This window comes from Gymnoscopelus microlampas (genome assembly GCF_963454915.1).
Source record: "Gymnoscopelus microlampas genome assembly, chromosome: 2".
Classification (NCBI taxonomy): domain Eukaryota; kingdom Metazoa; phylum Chordata; class Actinopteri; order Myctophiformes; family Myctophidae; genus Gymnoscopelus; species Gymnoscopelus microlampas.
The window spans coordinates 58188911-58211215 of NC_139939.1; the positions used below are offsets into that span (position 1 = coordinate 58188911).

Here is a 22305-nt window from a genome sequence, read left to right on the forward strand (position 1 = left end):
GTTACGCATTATACTACAACAACATAATGGGAGTGTTCGACACAGAGACCAACTGCTGGCTGAACACACCTTCTGCACAGCTTCCCCCAGGAGGAGAAAGGTTCCATTCAGCCTTTGCCTATAAAGGAGAGCTGTTCATGCTTGGTGGTCAATTCTGGAGCAAAAGTTTTCTGTGGAAATTCAATCAAGAGACCTCGTCCTGGAAGAGGTTTGAGCTCAAGGGGAAACATGGGAGGCCTAGGATGTGGTGCATGGTGGGAGATCGTATCATCCTCTTTGGAGGATTCAATTACAGCCTCCACAATAACATGTACATCCTAGACTTACGTCCTAGTCTAAAGACGATATGCAAATTATGGGTTATTCAGTACGGTCTGGATCAGTCAGGACTCCCACACAATGTCAGGTGGGAACTGGCAGCCATAGCGAGAGACAGAGGACAAAAGAGGAGGCGTTCCTCCAAGCGATGGAACCTACCAAAGAGAAGACGTGACACGTTGTGAGCATGTAAAGTGGCATTTATATTTTTGGGGCGGTGTAGCCGCCCCCTATAAGTGAGTTTTGGACACCGACCAAAAGATTTCTATACCCCCTAACCCTTCCATTGTTAATTATTAGTTAGTCAGCCAATCACATTACAGCTAGTGTCATCACCACTAACTGTAATGCGATTGGCTGACTTTGCAAATTCAGGACTGTGATTGGCTAGCGAAACACATGACACATGTGCAGCCCTATGAATAGCAGTATGGACTTTAAAAAAGTCATTTGTCCTTTTTTTTAAAGTGAGTCATGTTGTGATGACCACACACCGCCCACTTCACATTGGGTGTGATTTTTTTTAACACCTTTCAACATTTTTGATGTTTTCTGCCTTAATTAAATGTGTTGTACAAACATGGAATTTAGACATCGCTTTCAGACAGGCTGTTGTTAAATAAGGCATTGTCACGTTTTCTGTTTGTGAGTGTGTGTGTGTGTGTGTGTGTGTGTAGACACACAGCACGACTGGAAAGAATGGGGAAAACAACAACTAAAACAAATGTACCGTTTAATGTCATTGCATCAAGCGGCACGAACGGGGCAGCGCAAACGAAGTGTTCAGTCGCCTCTGTATGACTTCGTAACAGTTGTAAAGTCCCAAGTGAGGCGAAGTTCGCCTCACGTTTACCAACCGGTGGCAGCGAGACCAAAGAGATTCAAGTGGCTATAAGATTAGTTGAGGACCAACGGCAATACAGGAGCTCTTGATAGGCTTTTCAGGTAATAATACTAATAATAATAAACTTTATTGGTGTAGCACCTTTCATGACTTGACATGCAGCTCAAAGTGCTTTACAGAAAAAGTACAAATAATTGGACAATAAAGCAAAAAAGAGAAGAAAAAGCATAAAACAACATTAAAAATGAATATATATATATATATATATATATATATATATATATATATATATATATACAGAGAGAGAGAGAGAGAGAGAGAGAGAGAGAGAGAGAGAGAAAAAAGGCAGTGAATCAGGAAAAACAGTGAGGACATGAATAACAACACAGAGATTAAAAAAATCAACTAAAAGCAAGAGTGAAGAAATAGGTCTTGAGCTGTGCTTTAAAGCTATCCACAGAGGCTGTGTGTCTTAGATGTAATAAGCAGAATGCTGCTTCTACCTGTTTTTTTGTAGGTACCTCGAGCAGGTCAGCACTAGAACTTCAGCCCCCCCCCCCCCCCCAAAAAAAAAGAAAGAAAAAAACACACGCATGTGTGTGTGTGTGTGTGTGTGTGTGTGTGTGTGTGTGTGTGTGTGTGTGTGTGTGTGTGTGTGTGTGTGTGCGTGTGCGTGCGTGTGCGTGTGCGGGTGCGCACGGGTGTGTGTGTGTGTGTGTGTGTGCATGCGTGCGTGTGTGCGTGTGTCTGTGCGTGTGTGTGTGTGTGTTATGATGTTGACTCTTGTTTGTGTTTGTTACGTAGACAAACTGGAGCTAAGCGGCGGCAATTATTTTCCTATCGGCTGAAATTCCACAGATTTCTGTGATTGCACGACCGAAAGGCATGGAGTTCCAAGTGGGAACACACACACGGACGGACACACAGACACACACGCACATACACGCACGCACACGCGCGTGCACACACACACACACACACACACACACACACACAGTCTCTCGGAGACTCTGGCACACACACACAGACACTTACATTCTTTAGCAATGGAGAAATCCGAAATAATAGAGAGACATAGTTAGTGTGTGTGTGTGTGTGTGTGTGTGTGTGTGTGTGTGTGTGTGTGTGTGTGTGTGTGTGTGTGTGTGTGTGTGTGTGTGTGTGTGTGTGTGTGTGTGTGTGTGTGTGTGTGTGTGTGTGTGTGTGTGCGTGCGTGCGTGCACGGTGTGTGTGTGTGTGTGTGTGTGTGTGTGTGTGTGTGTGTGTGTGTGTGTGTGTGTGTGTGTGTGTGTGTGCGTGCGTGCGTGCGTGCGTGCGTGCGTGCGTGCGTGCGTGCGTGCGTGCGTGCGTGCGTGCGTGCGTGCGTGCGTCTGTGTGTGTGTGTGTGTGTGTGTGTGTGTGTGTGTGTGTGTGTGTGTGTCCACGCGAGCGCAAGCGCGCGTGTTTTTGCAGGCAATGCAGTAGTGTACTGTATACACGTGTGTGGGTGTTTGCAATTAATTACCCAACAAAATAGGACAATGTTGAGCAAAGCATTTGTTGTGTAACCCTCAGAGGGGGGGAGGGAGGAGAGAGAGAGAGAGAGAGAGAGAGAGAGAGAGAGAGAGAGAGAGAGAGAGAGAGAGAGAGGAGGAGGAGAGGATGAGGGCGAGAGAGGGGGAAGACATTTGATGGTCATAGGTCAATAGGTCATGGCCGGGACAACATCGTCTCTACAGTTTCATCTTTATTATATGTCTTTAATCAAATGAACTCTGGCAGCAGATCTACAAGCTCACAATGCGTCGCATCGCGACAGGAAAGACACGTCACACGGTGACAATAGAGCTGGAAGACACTTCCAGGAACGTATGGAATGTATGGAATGCTGTTTTTCCCCCTTTTTTTTTGGGAATGACACTGACACACATATGTCATGCACTTCAGCAGTTAGTCCAGGGGTAGGCCTTTCACAACTAATCATTTTTACTAGTCCACTCATTTGACCCAGTGGTAGTCGACTCTTAAAAATAAAAAAATATTATATATGTATATATATATATTTTTGCCATTGTTTTAAAGCCATTACTATTATTATTATCCTCCTGCCTTTATTTTCATGCCGTTTTAAGGGAAGTGCTTCTGGCACAGCAGCGTTTCCAAGGATCCTCAGTCAAAAGGGTGTTATTGCCCCATAACAGGCTATTATTGGGCATACTTTTGACCCCCTTTTGATGAAAACAAATAAAGGCAGGAGGATAATAGTGCCATTACTATGGCATTAAAACAATGAAAAAAACAACAACTTTTTTTACATTATTATTATTATTATTATTATTATTTGACTATTTGACTAGTACCAACAAGGTCGACTAGTGCAGTGGTTCTCAAACTTTTTCATGTCAAGGACCCCCAAATTGACACTTATTAGCTATGCCAGGGACCCCCATAAGAGAAGATTTTTACGGCTCTATAGCAGTGATTCTCAACCCTTTTAATTTCAAGGACCCCCAGTTTGACATGCATTCGAGGCTACGGACCCCCATTTAATGGCATTTCTACCTCTGGGACCCCAATTCATATTGTAAAATCAATGTTAATTTAACTCTGAGAGTGTACAAATGGAACCAAATGGACCCGTTAGGGTCCATTTGGTTCCATTTGTACACTCTCAGAGTTACAGTGCCATAAGGGTCCATATGGTTCCTGTCCATCATCTAGCTGGGGACCCGCTGGAACCCCCTCAAGTACCCCTGGGGGTCCCCGGACCCCACTTTGAGAACCAATGGACTAGTGGTTATACTAGTTGACGAGTCGACTAGTTGGTGAAAGCCCTAGCAGGGGGTTCTCAAAGTGGGACCAGGGGACCCCCGGGAGGGAGGGTTCCAAGGGGAAACCCCAGAATAATTAGTGGATAATAGCATCACAATCATTGTAACCACTTTAACCCTATGTTATACTTCAGCTTTTTAAAAGATGGCAGAAATACAAGCTCATAACACGTAACAACATCTTGAACATACATCTTTGAATACTTAAAAAAAAAAAAAAAAAAGCATTTTTTTTTTTAAAGATTTCTTTTGGGGCTTTTTATTGCTTTATTTGGAGAGGGACAGAGAAAGTAGTCTGACAGGAAGAATGGGGAGAGAGATGGGGGAAGACATGCAGCAAAGGCCGTCGGGAACGGGACGCGAACCTGCGGCACGCTGCTATTAAAGATTTTCAACCAGGGTGCCTAGACCGCGACGCCACGGCCTAGGCCATAACAAGCATTTTTAACGCAAAACTTTGCGTTGGGGGATGGGGATCCCCCGCACAAAATATTTTTGAGATGGGGTCCGCGGCCAAATACTACATATAATATTGGGGGTCCTTGACATTATAATTTTGGGGGTCCTTGACATTATAATATTGGGGGTCCTTGACATTATAATATTGGGGGTCCTTGACATTAAAAGGTTTGAAACCCGCAGTGGTCCTCAACCTTTTTTCATTCCAGGGACAAAAGATATTGAAATATGGAGATAAGAGTGTGTGTGTGTGTGTGTGTGTGTGTGTGTGTGTGTGTGTGTGTGTGTGTGTGTGTGTGTGTGTGTGTGTGTGTGTGTGTCTGTGCATATTTGAGTATTTGTGGAATGCTGTTGACCATGTATTGTCATCGCTGACACAATGAGTGACATTGGGATGGTAAAAAATAGCAAAAAGATAATTATACATACAATGTTCATGAAAAACAACACCTGCTGTGTGTGTGTGTGTGTGTGTGTGTGTGTGTGTGTGTGTGTGTGTGTGTGTGTGCGTGTGCGTGCGTGTGCGTGCGTGCGCGCGCACACACACGCGCAGTGGTGAGTACACCAATGTTTTTAAAGGACAACTTCACCCATTATCAACCAGTGCTGGAAAAAGTGCTTCTTACTTAATGAAAAGTAAGAATACTTCAATGTAGAAATACTCCGGAATTCTGAATTTACTTGAGTAAAAGTACAAAAGTATTGGCATCAAAGTGTACTTAAAGTCCCAAAAGTAGTAGTAGTGTCTGAAAATTGGAAATACTCCAGTGAAGTAAAAAATACCTGAAAATTGTACTTAAGTGCCAGGCTTATTTCAAGCTTGTTGATCCCTGTGCCAGGATTAGGCTATTCTTTTACCTTTTCAATTAGTCTCAGTGTGATTGATCCCCTGATGGTTGCTAATCACTGAGGTGATTCAGGTGTGGTTTCATAAATGTCAACGAGGTCATTGTGACCTCGTTGACATTTGTTGTTTGACGTTTGAAAGTGGCATGTCTCACTCAGAAATACAGTGTTTACAATGGTAGGAAAAATTTGATTTTTTTTCTCTGTTTATTTTTTAACATTGAAGTGGATGGATCATTAACTTTTTGAAAATCGTTTTCTCCTACTTCCTTTGAGATAAAAAAAATGAACCCCCCCAAAAAAACGTCAAAAGACGTCATTGGCAGTGATGGCACAGTGAAAACGTCCGTCAGAAGGCGTCATTGGCACTCAATGAGTTAAGTACAGTACTTGAGTAAATGTACTTAGTTACTTTACACCTCTGCGCTCCTGTCACTTCTTGTTTTCACGCTACGTAGTTGTACTCGTTTGCCGAGCTCTGGCTGCGCTCGATGTACTCCATGTCGATGAGCACCTCGATGCACCTTTTGATCATGCTAACTTGGGGGTTGAATCTGATGCTGGGGTTGATGCTGGCCTTGGACTGGTAGCAGAGCTCTTGGATAAGGGTGTTGTGTCGCAGCACCCTGCGGACCTTCATGATTCTCACTATGGCAGCTTGTAAATAATACCTGCAGTCCTCAAATTCTATGATTCTCTTCATTGACACTGGAACTGACACTGGAACCCTGAACCGTTTTGTTAGACTGGTGAAGTCCATATTTAATGAAAACACAGACTTCATCTATTTCCTCCTTTTGCAAGTGATGGTTGAGAATCTTGTGTTCCAACAGGGACTTGATAGTCCTCTCTAGCTCCACCAGCTCCATCTGCGTGCTGTCCTGCAGCTTCTCGTTGGTCACCGTTTGGCGGTCGTTGAAGGCCAACAGCACGGCCATTTGGTATGTTGTCACGATGGCCACGTAGGGCTTGGACAGGTAGTTCATCTTGACCTCTCCTGTGCTGATATTGTGCATCCAGGTCAACCTTCTACCGCTGAAACGCGGGATATAGAACGATTCAAACATACGTGCCTTCTCCTCTAGCTCTTGAGGTAAGACGAATGTGGAGGGGTTGTTATTTATGGGCCAGGCTCCTGCCTGTAATACTTGGAAGTGAGAGATGATGTCTATCCCAGTCTTTTTGTTTTTTTGGAGAACAAAGTTGGTGAACTTCTCGTTGAGGTCGGGATTTATTGACCTCACGTCCGTCAACATTCCATTGAGCTTGGCCGTGAACTCGTAGCCGCATATTTGCGTTAGTGTGTTGATCATGGCTTCTTCGGAGTCCATTGACAACGAAAGGCCATGTATTAACCGATTTGCTAGCATTCTGGCAGAGATCTTCTGAAATATATCCTTGTCGTTAATGTACTTGAACACTATGCTGAAGGTGGTCAGTTTTTCCTTCACCTCGCTCCCCGTCCTTCCCTTTTCAGACTTCTTCAGCAGCTCGTCACAGTACCTGGCCAGCAGTTCTGGGGCTTTACAGGAGACAGAATTCAGAGGTTCTGAGTAGTTCACCACGGAATTCAAAGCCTCATCAAGTGCTCTTATAAAATAGCGATCCCCGTTCAGAACCGTGTCAATGAGCTGAACAAATTTACCGTGAATGTCCAGCACAGACTCGAAAAACCGGGTGGGCAGATCTTCCTGGGAGAGGTTCCTAGTGGCCCGGAGGCCCTCCTTGTGGATGTGGTCCTGCAGCTCCTGGATCATGTGGGATAAGCGACCAGACACGGTCTGCAGTAAGGTGTACATGTTGGCCATGTCGTCTGCCTTCTCTTGCCGGATGATGTTCTGACAGTCCTCAAGGAGGAACTTCCGGTGTGCGCCAACCATCCTCTGCTGGCATTGCTGGATGACTTTCGAGGTGGTGCTGGGTTGCAGGTACCTCTGACATCGCTCCTCCTCTTCTTTCAACCTGGCTCTGACCTTTTTCATATACTGTGAGCAGTTGGACATTTGCAGTAGCCGATTGGATTCCTTTGCATAAAGCTTCCCCAGTTGTGTCAGAAATGGCTCCTCGAGAATTTCCCGATAAAAGTCAGTTAGGAGCTTGTTCTTGTGCTCTTCGACTTGACCAAAGGAGTGAAGTAGGTGGAATGAAGTAATGACCTTTTTTTTCCCTTTTTTTTTTCTCCTGTTTTTTGTTGAGCTGCGTCCGGATCAGTTCAGCTTCACAGGGCTGGAGTATGAACTCCTTCCACATGTCTAACGCCATCTCTCGGATCCCGCACTTCTGATTTTCATTTTCTGCTTGCAGAAGACCTTTGTGCAGAGTGCTGATACAACTGTACAAAGGGTCTAATCTTTCAGCACCCTTGCTGTACCATTCCCAGTATTTTTTGTACATCTGAGAAGCGTCCTTGTTTGACTGCACAAGGTTCACGGACAACTGCCGTACATGGTCTTTCAGAAACAACTTGGTCTGTGTGTACAATCTTTCTGGGTTTGCATCATACAAGCGATACATGTCAAGGATGCTGCCGTTCCATCTATCTCTCTCCACATCATCAAGCATCAGAACGGCCTTGAGTGTTGTCTGGAGATTGTTCCATGCCTCGCCAAAATCCACCATCCTGGGCCTCAAGGATACGTGTATACGGCTTTTAAGACTCTGGACTGTATAAAACACTAAACACTCGACTGGTTGTTTGACCAGATCCGAAAGGCGCTATGATGGTAAGCAAGAAGTACAGTAGGTAAACCAATATGCAATGCGTTAGGCTGTAAAACCAACTACTTGTGGGCTATACTGATGCTTGTTTCTCTGGAGGGAGTTAAGGTCGCTTGGGGTGGCTGATGGAACTCAATTAACCAGGGAGTTATGTTTCCTTTAATATCGTTGGCTGCGGCGCTGGTGATGTCAGTCATATCCATATATGGAGCGGGCGATGTCAGATATGCCCAAAGATGGTCTATGACGTCAGTCCTGGACGTTTCGGTTAGCCCCACATGGGGTTCTCTGATGTCAGAGCTAGGCATGTTAGTTGTCTCCATGTATAGAAGTCTAGGAGAGATTCTATGATGTCAGACTTGGGTAGGTCGGTTGACCCCATCTATGGTTATCTCCATACATGGGAAGGTTGAGATCGGAGAAGTCACTAAGTTTGTTTCTAGTATAATAAACCACAGCCTCCCCTGAGTCACATTCACACATCCATCCAACTATTCAGGACTCTGAATAGGTCAATTGTTTGTTTTTTATGGGTTTTGGGGACATTTTTGTTCTAAAAACTGAAGCCACACTATTTTTGGGTCATAACGCTCTTTAAGCTGCAGCTGACCACCGAGGGTAATAATAATGTTGACCACAAAGACTCTGAGACAAAGGTGTGTGTGTGTGTGTGTGTGTGTGTGTGTGTGTGTGTGTGTGTGTGTGTGTGTGTGCAGCTGGGAATGTCTCTCAGCTACGATCGGAATGATTTTATTCTTCTGTTCTGAGAGGGAGAGACAATGACGGACTTCGTCACCGAAAGGAATGGATTGTAATGATGTCAACCAGTTCGTGTAAAGTAACTAAGTACATTTACTGTAAGTAGGCCTACTGTACTTATGCAAAATTTTGAGGTATTTTTTTTACTTTACTGGAGTACTTCAGATGTTCAGTACTTTTACTTCTACTCCACTACATCTCAGAGGCAGATATTGCACTTTTACTCCACTATAATAATAAGTAAACTTTAGTTACTAGTTACTTTGTAGATTTTGATTATTAACATACATTTACCAATTGAGTCCTATATACATTTCGGCCATTTGAAAATAGCCGATCTACAAGCTCACAATGCGTCACATTGTGAGCTTGTAGATCTGCTATTTTCAAAAGATTTTTGAATACATTTGAAAACTTCTGAAATGGCACATTCTGCATGATGAGTACTTCCTACTTTTGGTACTTTAAGTATATTTTTATACCAATAACTTTTTTTTTGGACTTTCACTACATTTGCAGTATAGATACTTTTACTTAAGTAAAAAGATCTTTACTTTTTCCACCACTGGGTCATAATGTTGACCACAGAGACTGTGAGACAAAGGTGTGTGTGCAGCTGGGAATGTGTCTCAGCTACGATCGGAATGATTTTATTCTTCTGTTCGAGAGGGAGAGACAATGATGAACTTCGTCACTGGTTGGAATGGATTGTAATGATGTCAACGGCAGGAAATATTACAGGAAACGCAACACAGTGCCTCAATGAGACAATGTGGTTACAATACTACAGCATGTGTTGTTAGTTACTCACTGGGGATTCTGTATACTGCACAGTGGTGTAAAGTAACTAAGTACATTTACTCAAGTACTGTACACTTTTGAGGATTTTTTCCCATTACTTTTACTTCTACTCCACTACATCTCAGAGACACATATTTATACTTTTACTCCACTACAAGTATTTGACAACTTTAGTTACTAGTTACTTTGCCCGATTTTGATTATTATTACAAAACATGCATTAACCACTTCAGCCCTATGTACATTTCGGCCATTTGAAAATAGCCGATCTACAAGCTTGTAGATCTGCTATTTTCAAACGAATTGTAAACATTTTATACATTTGAAAACTTGAAATGGGACATTCTGCATAATGAGTACTTTATACTTTTGGTACTTTAAGTACATTTTGACATACTTTTGTACTTTTACTCCAAATTCAAAATTTTGAATTCCGGACTCCGGAGTATTTCTGTATTACAGTATTGATACTTTTACTTAGGTAAATTTAGACAGGCATTTAGACAAAAATCTAAAAACACTAAATCCAGGGTCTTCAACAGGGGGTCCGGGACCCCTAGGGGGTCCTCAGAAAGAAGAAATCACACCCAGTGTGAAGAGAGTGGTGCCTTTGAAAGTGTAACTGGTTGCATCCGCAACAATCAGCAACAATATGTGACACGTGACAACATATATTGAAAAATCGTTGAAGACCCCTAAAGTAGACTGCATCTCTTCTATATTTCAACAGGACGATGCTGCCATCTACTGGTCATACAGATACATGACAAAGCACTTCCTCAGAACTGTCAATTCAAATCAGAGTAAAAAAAATATTCAAACATTCACTTTTTCAACAACAAATATGCCTTGAAGTCTGTGTTAATTTTGTTGACTAAAACTATGACGAAAAATACTACCTTGTTTCACTGACGAAATAAAAACTAAGCTATTGTTTGAAAGTATAGTATGCAATATATAAAGAACTAAAAGAAGGATGACAGACACAGTGGTCAGGTTCAGGCTCTGTATTAAACTGAATGGTGAATGAATACAAGCCCCATGCATCCGGGCTATATGCTCTCAGTGATACATGCAGATAACCGATCACATCGATATGTTAAACCTGTAACAGCTATGACGACTGAAACTAAGACTAAATACAAGACTACTAACAACAAATAAAACTAGACTAAAATGAGATCCAGTAGAACTAAAGGCATTTCATGCTTGGTTGTGCTCGGGTGTTGCATTCTGAAAAGAGCAGATCTACAAGCTCACACCGCGTCGCAGCGCGACACGTTGTGAGCTTGTAGATCGGGGGAGGGGGGGGATAGCCAAAGAATAGTATAAATAAATGGATTTTATCCATTTATACGTTGGCTATTCAAAAATAGCAGATCTACAATTTTACAGCTTTTACATCTGCAATTTTTTGAAATGTTTGGAAAAATGTGGGATAATTTTGAATTATTTCAAACTAAATCTTCTCCTCTGGAAGTCCCTGGCACAAAACATTTTCAGATGGCGGGGGTCGGCTGTCAAATACATATCAACTTGGGGGTCGGAAAAGTTTGAGAACCACATGACGTGGAGCAGTGGTAACATATGTTTATTTCAAGGACTCCCAGTTTTGAATTGTATTAGTAGTGGGGTGCAGGGTTGCCAGATCTGCTTTTTATAATTTCCCCGCAAGATTGTATTTGAAAATAGCCGATCTACAAGCTCACAATGCGACGCGTTGTGAGCTTGTAGATCTGCTATTTTCAAATAGCTGATGTACATGTTGCACAAAGCACTCATGTGGCCAGTGTTGCTATGCTCATTTGGGAAGTGCTTGCACTGTGTTTTAATGGCGTGACGCGCACGTCGCTTAACACCTACACTATAGGTCACACAACTGATATGCATCTAGGCTCATTCCTATGTTAATGTACATGGCGTGAGTCGGGAGCCTTTGTAAACTTTGTTGACGTGTGAATTGAATGTAGTTTTAAATCTATGCGTGTGCCTGCGCTTGCTCCTGGTCAGATAGGTTCCGGCACGCCGTGCAAGGCCGTCCAGTGAGCATTGCACCCCTGCATGTGGCCCATAGTCGCTTCTTTAGGGCTGGTTTTCCTAGACCTGGTTGCTTGTTTCTCTCACAGAATCTGGCAACACTGGTGGGGTGGCACAGCTCAAGATATCAGACCAATCGTTAATTTTGTGATAGAAGCGCCAAATTTGGCAGATGTGTAGTGATGCAGGCAATAAGGATCATATACGTCACTGTGGTGCTGGAGGCTTTAAGGGTCATATACGTCACTGTGGTGGCGGAGGCTATAAAGCAAGGAGTGCTGCTCCATGTGATTACTAATGGTTAGAGGAGAGCAGAGAGGACAGTAGTAAACCATGTGTTCTTAATAGGAGAACAGCCACAGTGAGAGTGGCTATTTTAGAATTGAGACATAGTCCAGAGTCTTACAATAAGCCATACAAATGTCCTTGAGGTTCAATATGGTGGTTTTTGACGAGGCATGGAACAATCTCCAGACCACACTCAAGGCCCTTCTGATGCTTGATGATGCGGTGAGAGCTAGATTGAACGGCAGCATCCAGGACATGTATCGCTTGTATGATGCAAACCCAGAAAGATTGTACACACAGACCAAGTTGTTTCTGAGAGATCATGTCCGGCAGTTGTCCGTGAACCTTGTGGTGTCAAACGAGGACGCTTTTCAGATGTACCAACGATACTTGGATGGGTACAGCAAGGGCGCTGACAAAATGAACTGTTTGTACAGTCATCGAAGCCCTCTGCACACAGATCGACTGCAAGCAGGAGAAAATCAGAGCTCTGAGATCCGAGAGATGGCGTTAGACATGTGGAAGGAGTTCATACTCCAGCCCTGTGAAGCTGGGCTGATCCGGATGCAGCTCAACAAAAACAAAAATAAAGTCATTACTTCATTTTACTCCTTTGGTAAAGTAGAAGAGCACAAGAAAAAGCTCTCGCCTGACTTTTATCAAGAAACTTTTGAGGAGCCATTTCTGACACAAATGCGGAAGTTGTACGGACAGGAATCCAATCTGCTACTGCAAATGTCCAACTGTTCACAGTATATGAAAAAGGTCAGAGCCAGGTTGAAAGAAGAGGAGGAGCGATGTCAGAGGTACCTGCAACCCAGCACCACCTCGAAAGTCATCCAGCAATGCCAGCAGAGGATGGTTGGCGCACACCTGGAGTTCCTCCTTGAGGACTGTCAGAACATCATCCGGCAAGAGAAGGCAGACGACATGGCCAACATGTACACCTTACTGCAGACCGTGTCTGGTGGCTTATCCCACATGATCCAGGAGCTGCAGGACCACATCCACAAGGAGGGCCTCCGGGCCACTAGGAACCTCTCCCAGGAAGATCTGCCCACCCGGTTTGTCGAGTCTGTGCTGGACGTTCACGGTAAATTTGTTCAGCTCGTTAACACGGTTCTGAGCGGGGATCGCTATTTTATAATTGCACTTGATAAGGCTTTGAATTCTGTGGTTAACTACTCTTTGAATTCCGTCAGTTCTGTACCGGCCCCCGAACTGCTGGCCAGGTACTGTGACAAGCTGCTGCGGAAGTCTGCAAAGGGAAGGACGGGGAGCAAGGTGGAGGACAAACTGACCAGCTTCAGCATAGTGTTCAAGTACATTGACGACAAGGATATATTTCAGAAGATCTATGCCAGAATGCTAGCAAAGCGGTTAATACATGGCCTTTCGTTGTCAATGGACTCCGAAGAAGCCATGATCAACAAGCTAAAGCAAATATGCGGCTACGAGTTCAAATACAAGCTCCACAGAATGTACATGGACATGAGCGCGAGCGCCGAACTCAACAATAACTTCAATAACCTTGTTTTCCATAAAACGACTGTGGTAGACATCAGCTTCAATATCAAAGTATTACGTGCAGGAGCCTGGCCTGTACAATATACCCTAACACAAGTACACTTACCTCAAGAGCTAGAGGAGAAGGTACGGATGTTTGAATCGTTCTATATCCCGCGTTTCAGCGGTAGAAGGTTGACCTGGATGCACAATATCAGCACAGGAGAGGTCAAGATGAACTACCTGTCCAAGCCCTACGTGGCCATCGTGACAACATACCAAATGGCCGTGCTGTTGGCCTTCAACGGCAGCCAAACGGTGACCTACAAGGAGCTGCAGGACAGCACGCAGATGGAGCTGGTGGAGCTAGAGAGGACTATCAAGTCCCTGTTGGACGCCAAGATTCTCAACCACCACTTGCAAAAGGAGGAAATAGATGAAGAGTCCGTGTTCTCATTAAATATGGACTTCACCGGTCTAACAAAACGGTTCAGGGTTCCAGTGTCAATGAAGAGAACCAGAGAATGTGTGGACCGCAAGTATTATTTACAAGCTGCCATAATGAAAATCATGAAGGTCCGCAGGGTGCTGCGACACAACACCCTTATCCAAGAGCTCCGCTACCAGTCCAAGGCCAGCATCAACCCCAGCATCAGATTCAACCCCCAAGTTAGCATGATCAAAAAGTGCATCGAGGTGCTCATCGACATGGAGTACATCGAGCGCAGCCGGAGCTCGGCAGACGAGTACAACTACGTATTAAACTCTGATAGTGTATGAATGGAACCAAATGGGTTTCGTTAATAAACTCTCAGAATTACAGACCCACAGGCGCTCGGGGTGGCACAGTGGCCGCCCGCCTGCACCTCGGAGGTTGTGGGCTCGAACACACCGTGGCTTTGTCAGGCGTCTATGCCATTGGTTTTCAAAGTGGGGTCCGGGGACCCCCTGAGGTCCTTGGGGGGCTCCAGGGGGTTCCCAGCAAAATGTGTTAATGTAGCATCACAATAATCTTAACATTTTATACTTTGGCTATTCAAAAATAGCAGATATACAAGCTCATAGCGCGGCACCAAGTGCCGCACTGTGAGCTTGTAGATCTGCTATTTTTGAAAAATCGTGAAAATGTGTGCAAACCTTTGAATGTATATATTTTTATACCGAACGGTGATATTGGTCATTACATGGATGTACTCCTACGGGCTGTGGGCGGAGCCTGTCAGCAGGGAATGTTGGGCGGGAGGAGTAGTCCTCCTAGTGGGGGCTCCTCACTGGCAGGTGAGTCAGTAGGATACAACAGCAGTGACAACACAGAAATGTGTGTGTGGAGGAAATAATCGGATGACGACTAAATTGGGGAGAACAAGGGGGTAAAAATAAGGCTGTAAGACCTGTATCAATCATTCATCTGGAACCCCTGGAACCCCCTTAAGGACCTCTTTTGAGAACCACCACCCTACCGGTGGCAACCAGGAACCCCTCCTGAAATCTTAGAAATGTAATGCAAGCAAAGATCACATTTTAAATAATACTAATAAGAACACCACAGCCAAACATGGAGAAGACGCTGACCGAGATTCAGGTTAAGGATGGTTTACTCCAGCAAGATTCTGTGAGAAGGTTACAGTGGAAAAGTCCCCAGGACATTGTTGTGCTCCTCGTGCTGTTTACATTTATGTCTAACAAAGTATTCAATCAATCAATAAATCAATATTACACTTTAAGTACAAAAAGTAAAAGTACTCATTATGAAGAAGATGCACCCTTTTCTTTTTTTTTAAATGTTGTGAAAGGTTTTCAAAAGGTGTCTAAATCTTTCGGAAATAGCTGATCTACAAGCTCACAACACGCCACATCACACAGCGTTTTGCGCTTGCAAATCCGCTATTTTTGAACAGACAAATTATTGGGCAGGTTAACGTATATCTTTAAAATAAAATCTTTGGCTTGTTACCGTGTAAGCAAAAGTCACCTTGGCCCAGTTTGCTAATCTACTGTAACGCGGGAACAAATGCCAACCTATCCCCAGCATCTGTGTTGCTGCCAGCCTATTGTGTGTGTGCTGCTGAGTATAATGTGTTTGTATTGGCTCTCGGGCACCAGAGGTTCTGTTGTGTATCTGTGCAGCCCGCCTGTTTGAGTCATAGTCCATGAGCCAGAGCCCCAAAATTGAGCAATGATTATCGAAAGAGTGGGCAAAAAAAACTATATTAAATTGTTCATAGGGTCAATACGAGTAAATAAATATAAGATAACCTCTCCACAGGAGTAGCTTTTTCATGGTTATCACACATTTTGTTATTTTCCCTATACGTACATGACAGGCGAAAAAATGACAAAATTGAAAAAAAGAGTTATCATAATGAAACTTCCTGAGTTGATTACTTACATGAAGACAATGATTTATCGTATTACAAGTTTTCTGAAATTGTACATTTCAATATGCAAATTATGCATTAGGAAAATATGCCCAAATTTGCATAACTTTCCAGAATCAACATTGGAACATTGGACAAAGCCAGAGTCAACATTCTTATTTCATTTTGTTAAGATGTTGGAGTCAAAGGTTTTTAACGAGGGAATATTCAATATCTGGCTCAATTTTGGGGCTCTGGCTCATGGACTAAATGCCTAATTTGTATAGGGAAAATAACAAAATGTGTGATAACCATGAAAAAGCTACTCCTGTGGAGAGGTTATCATATATTTATTTACTCGTATTGACCCTATGAACAATTTAATATAGGTTTGGTTTTGCCCACTCTTTCGATAATGAAATCTTGTCTGGCTCATGGACTATCAGTTGTATTCCGGTTTCCAAAGTGTGTAGACGTTTGAGTGAATTATCCTCCGCCTCTACTCGGGAGCCACGGACTGACAACCAAAGACTGTATTACAGTTATTGTGTGAGTTCTAACACCTGTAAGCTGTTAATGTGCTGATGTCCTGTAAACCCGCTGTTCCGCCAAGTAAAGAAAGTACTGGATATCTTTGTTGTGGCATTAATTACCCACTCGCCTCCACCATAAGAAATATCCATCAAGTGTCCACGTCATAGAAAAGTAACCTCGCCACACTACGTACGAGACACTGTCATCAAAAGATATGACCTATGTCCTAGGACAATGGTTCTCAACCTTTTCAGGCCATGACCCCCCAAAATAACCATATTTGAAATGGGGGGACCCCCCACCCCTTGGAATTGTAGGAGTTGAAGCATTACATTTATTGTCTCCGCCAGGCCGAAAGGCATGGCGAGAGAGTATGTTTTACTCTCCATCCGTCCTTCCGTCCGTGTGTGTGTGTGTGTGTGTGTGTGTGTGTGTGTGTGTGTGTGTGTGTGTGTGTGTGTGTGTGTGTGTGTGTGTGTGTGTGTGTGTGTGTGTGTGTGTGTGTGTGTGTGTGTGTGTGTGTGTGTGTGTGTGTGTGTGTGTGTGTCCTGTCTGTGTGTTACCAGCTAATCTCCGGCACCGTTGGCCTGGTCGCTGCGAAACTGTGCACACCCACTCCCTGGATGCCAATTCAGAACCTCTGCCCCACATTTTTCACATGGGCCTGTTATAGCGCCGATTTGGGCAAAACCCATTTTTTCCCATTACACCTACAGCTTTTAACCAAACGTCATGCAAATCGGTACACAGTATCTCTATAGTCACGTGATCAACCCGGATCTGTCCGATTTCCCATATTGCATCCTCATTGGCTAAGGTTGGCTTCCAAAGTTTGCAGGATTGGTCCGTTTTGAACAAACTGCCTCCAATCATGAACGCAGCTTGCCATTTCCATAAAATTGCACACGCACATTCCCACTAGGCCGAGGAAGAAATGCCACTTGAACATTTTCAAATCAGCCTCATGGTGGCACTATAACTGGCCGATTTGCATTTTTAACTATAACTGCACCGATCTGCGTGAAACTTTGCACGCACACTCCCTAGAGGCCAAGGAAAAACATTGGACTGCATTTTTCACATCTGCTTTTTACAGCGCCACCAGGAGGCCGACTTATGTAAAATATTTTTTGGGAGATTATTCCTTCAGATTCTGTCCAAAAAACACGCAAATTGGTACATTGCATCTCCATAGTCATGTGATTCTGATGGATCTGTCCGATATTTCATATTCCATCCTATTTGGCTTACAGTGGCTTCCAAAGTTTGCAGGATTGGTCAGTTTTAAACAAACTGCCTCAAAACATGAATGCAGTGTGCAATTTCCGTGAGTTTGCATGCAGATTCCCACTAGGCCGAGGAAGAAATGCCCCCCTTTTCACATTCACATTGGCCTTCATAGCGCCACCAGCAGGTCTAATTTAGCAAAACACATTTTTGGAACAAAATGCCTCAAATCATGAATGCAGTGTCCCATTGAAAGGCCTAAGAAGAAATGCCACCCTTTTCACATTGGCCTATTATAGCGCCACCAGGAGGCCACAATAACCTACCTGACCTGGCGGAGACCTGTGCTCCGAGGAGCACTTTTTCTAGTTTTGACTCGGTTCCACAGATACATATTCAAAATAGCCGATCACAACGGCTTGCGACGCGCAGTGTTGTGAGCCTGTAGATCGGCTATTTTCCAAACGTTTGCCTCTTATATATATTATTTGACAATTTGGCCAATGTTTGACCAGTTTTACAATGATTGATGTTGCTTGTTGATGCAGTAATGGTCTTTTTTCATTTCATTTCATTTTTTAATAATCTGGTAGGAGACTCAAAGTTGACATTTTGTGTCTCCTAGCCACCACCGGACATCAAATTATTGGCTCAGGAATAAGAAAAATCCATGAATTCTAGTCTCCATGGGGTGTGTAATCGATAGAAAATAAGTCATTTTTAGGGTGAACTACTGTATCCATTTAAGCCCTATAATTTACTCCACTACACATGTCAGAGGCAAATGTATATATTTTTATCTACTACAATTATTTAAAAAATCTTGCTTTTATTTCTCCTCGGTAGAGATCAGGCCTGGAAGTCCATGGAAATAATGAATTTAACTTGAAGGTTAAGGATGATTTAATTTTAGTATAGTACAAGAATAGTCTATCTAACTATCTGTGAAATACAACCCATTTATTTCACAACATAATGTATTGGCAAATGACCAATATTTGTACAAAGTCATAGCCTATTGGTCTGGATATTTGTCACATTCAGCCTTGGCTGACTGTTGGCATTAGGGACAGTGTGCCTGGCGGGAAGGGGGTAGTGTTGTTGTTTGGACAGTGTGCCTGGCGGGAAGGGGGTAGTGTTGTTGTTGGGACAGTGTGCCTGGCGGGAAGGGGGTAGTGTTGTTGGTGTTGGGACAGTGTCAGTGTCATAAAGGAACAGTGAAGGCAGACGTACTGTATCTGTGGAGCTTCAGCAGACACAGGGTCAGACAGCAGGATGCAGAGGGTGGTACTGTGGCTGGTCAGCGGGGTCTCTCTGGCCCTTTTCTCACAGACGTATCTGGCTGATGGAGCAGCACTGTGAGTAGATCCACCTGTAAACCAATAATTCAAAAGTAATGAACAAACTATACCAGGGGTCTTCGACAGGGGGTCCGGGACCCCTAGGGGGTCCTCAGAGCTAGGGGGTCCGCCAAATCTTTGTGTGATATGATTTATTTTCTTTACCACTTAACCACTTGAACCCTAGAATTCCTTTTTCTGAGGGGAACATTAGCCGAAAATAGCAGATCTACAAGCTCTCAACGCCTCGAGGCGTTGAGAGCTTGTAGATCGGCTATTTCTGGCAAAGAGGCTATAGGTGTAGAGGGAAAAAATAGCAGTAAAAAAAAAAACTTTAATCTGAAACACAATTTTATACAATATAGAGTAGGGGGCCCCTGCTTCATCTCTCTCTCAGCTAGGGGGTCCTTGGCCTGAAAAGGTTGAAGACCCCTGAACTATACAAACAAAAGAGCTATTTTCACAACTATCTATCTGCGGAACAGAGTCAAACAAAATGTAACGCCTCAACTCCTTCAATTCCAAGTGCGTGTCAGGGTGGGGGGGTCCCCAGTTCAAATATGATTCTTTTTTTTGGGGGGGGGGGGGTCCCCAGTTCAAATATGATCATTTTGGGGGGGTCACGGCCTGAAAAACTTGAGAACCAAAGTCTTATGTAAACGAGAGCGATTCAAGAGATAATGCGGCATAGATAAGGTGATCTATGGGAAGGCTTTTCTGAAAAGCTGAATTTTATTTTTAATTAATTTAAAAGACGATCAATAATCAGCTTGTCTGATTGCATCAGGTCGGGGCATTCTAGAGTCTAGGAGATTGTACTGTGAAAGCCTGATGATCACCTATAGTTGCTTGCTAGGCATTTTATATTGTTATATTGTTGTCCTGTAGTCTGAATTTCTCGTGTGTTTCTTCTCTATTATATTTTGGGTCACAATTTACTATAGGGAGCTAATTCATGCACGTAAAAACTCTTAAAAAAGAGGAGTTCACCCAAAAAATGACTTATTTTCTATAAATTGCACACCCTATGAAGCCTTGAATCCATAGATTCTTTTTTGTTTTTGTGGCATTCCTAAGCTAATAATTTGATTCCCGTCTCCTACCGGCTAACGTATCCGGTAGGAGACACAAAGTAGATTATTTGTGTCTCCTACCGGAAATACACACGGTCATCAAATTATTGTCTTAGGAATGCCACAAAAACAAAAATAAATCCATGAAATCAAGGCTTCATGGGGTGTGTAATTGATAGAAAATAAGTAATTTTTTGGGTGAACTCCTCCTTTAACGCTAATTTATTATTAACCAATACATTATTGAAGCATTAATTAATCATAAAATGCATCATGAATGTGAGTGATTGTGATGTGTGTGTGCGTGCACAGTTTCACGCCCTTCCAGAGACCTTGCCTCACTAATCCAGCCCGCCTATGAGCACTCATCCTGGGCATAGAAGCCACCGGAAAAAGCTGATCTACAAACACACCACGTGTGACCCATGACATGGTCGCGTATACATTCATGTATTAAGTACCGGTAATTAATGCTTAAATAATGTATTAGTCAAACAATGAATTAAGCGTTAATGAAGTGTTAATTACGTGTGTGAATTTGCTCCCTATAGAGATTCTTACTAAAGTAATACAATCATTGTTGTGCGGGAAATCATTTCACTAGTGTGGTCGTTCTTCCAGTGGTCCGTGGTCGTGGACCAACGGTCGGGGACGCCTTGCTGTAAAGGCATTCTGTCAGAAGCACTGCAGAGAGTCATCAGAGGACATTATTGATTGTGTCCTCATCCTGGATTAGTCATTGAGTTCAAAGATAAACGCATGCAGTGGTGGAAAAAGTACTCGAATGTTTTACTTCAGCCCGATATATATTTTGCCTATTTTAATTTTGAATTGGGGCATTCTGCATAATGAGTACTTCAACTTGTGGTATTTTGAGTAAATCTAGCATTCCGGACTTTTACTTGTAATGGAGTATTTCTACATGCAATATTGATACTTTTACCTGAGTACAAAATTCGTCCTGCCCCCCCCCCCCCTCCCTCTCTGTGGCCCTGATTTAGTGACTGGTTCCACCTGGGGTTCCTTGTTGGTGACTGTTAGTGTTAATTGAGACCGTGGGTATTTAATGGGTCTGAGTGTTTGTTTGTTTGTTTGTTTGCCTGTTCATTGTGGATGTTTCCCGGGAGTTTGTTCTTGTTAGTGTGGTATTTTAGTTACAGTTACTTCCTCTGTGAAGGTGTACTTATGCTTCTTGTTAATTTTAAGTAAAGCCCCCCCCCCCCCCCCCCCCCCCCCCCCCCCCACACACACACACACACACACACACACACTCACACACACACACACACACACACACACACACACACACACACACACACACACACACACACACACACACACACACACACACACACACACACACACACACACACATTCTCATTGATTTCTCTCTGGGTCTTTGTTTAACTTGTCTACATTTTCTTCATCCATGTCTCTAAATCTCTCTCTCTCTCTCCACGCTGTATAGTATAAAATTGTGTTTCAGATAAACTTTTGCTGCTCTTTTATCCCTCTACACCTATAACTCTTTGCCAAAAATAGCAGATCTACAAGCTCACAATGCCTCGCAGCACGAGGCGTTGTGAGGTTGTAGATCTGCTATTTTTGGCTTAAGTTCTCCTCAGAAAAGGGATGCTAGGGTTCTAAGTGGTTAATGCTAAGTGGTTGATGTAAAAACATTTTTACAAAAAATCTAATCAAAACACAAAGATTTGGCGGACCCCCTGTAGTAACTCTGAGGACCCCCTATGGGTCCCGGACCCCCTGTTGAAGACCCCTGCTTTAGTGAGCTCCTCAACTTGCTCCGCCCACTCGCCAGCGATGTTGAACTTATGGCCCAAGTATGGGTAGGTCTCATTACGGGAATACACCCTGATGGGTTGGCCCATTATCTTGTCTCACACACACACACACACACACACACACACACACACACACACACACACACACACACACACACACACACACACACACACACACACACACACACACACACACACACACACACACACACACACACACACACACACCAGTGTTAGCCGCACTTCAATGGCTACCAATTAAGTCAAGGATAGATTTTAAAATTTTGTTAACCACCTATAAAGCTCTACATGGGCTAGCCCCACTTTATATTACTGATCTTCTGCCCCCTAAGGACAATGTGAGGTCCCTCAGGTCCTCCGACAAAGGCCTTTTGAAGATACCCGCGTCCAATCTAAAAACAAAGGGTGACAGGGCCTTTGCAGTAGTTGCTCCCACACTGTGGAACGCCCTTCCCCTGGCTTTAAAACATGCTGAGTCTGTTTTAAGAGCATGCTTAAAACACATTTGTTTCGTAAGCACTTTGGCCTTTGAAGTCACCTGACTCACATAGGTCAATGCTTTGTT

General features: G+C 43.5%; 1 protein-coding gene and 1 pseudogene across 2 annotated transcripts; one reads left to right on the top strand and one right to left on the bottom strand.

Moving 5' to 3' along the window:
* Nucleotides 1-5722: 5722 nt before the first annotated feature.
* LOC311065547 (cullin-2-like) lies at nucleotides 5723-7539 on the bottom strand (annotated as a pseudogene). Its single transcript has 2 exons — nucleotides 7500-7539; nucleotides 5723-7393 (listed from the first exon to the last, which is right to left on the bottom strand). The product of its transcript is annotated as a cullin-2-like (transcript).
* Nucleotides 7540-12030: 4491 nt separating this feature from the next.
* LOC311033448 (cullin-2-like) lies at nucleotides 12031-14166 on the top strand (the record flags this gene model as incomplete). Its single annotated transcript, XM_084040959.1, has 1 exon — nucleotides 12031-14166. The coding sequence occupies one exon, from the start codon at nucleotides 12031-12033 to the stop codon at nucleotides 14164-14166; it is 2136 nt and encodes a 711-aa protein (XP_083897085.1).
* Nucleotides 14167-22305: the final 8139 nt, after the last annotated feature.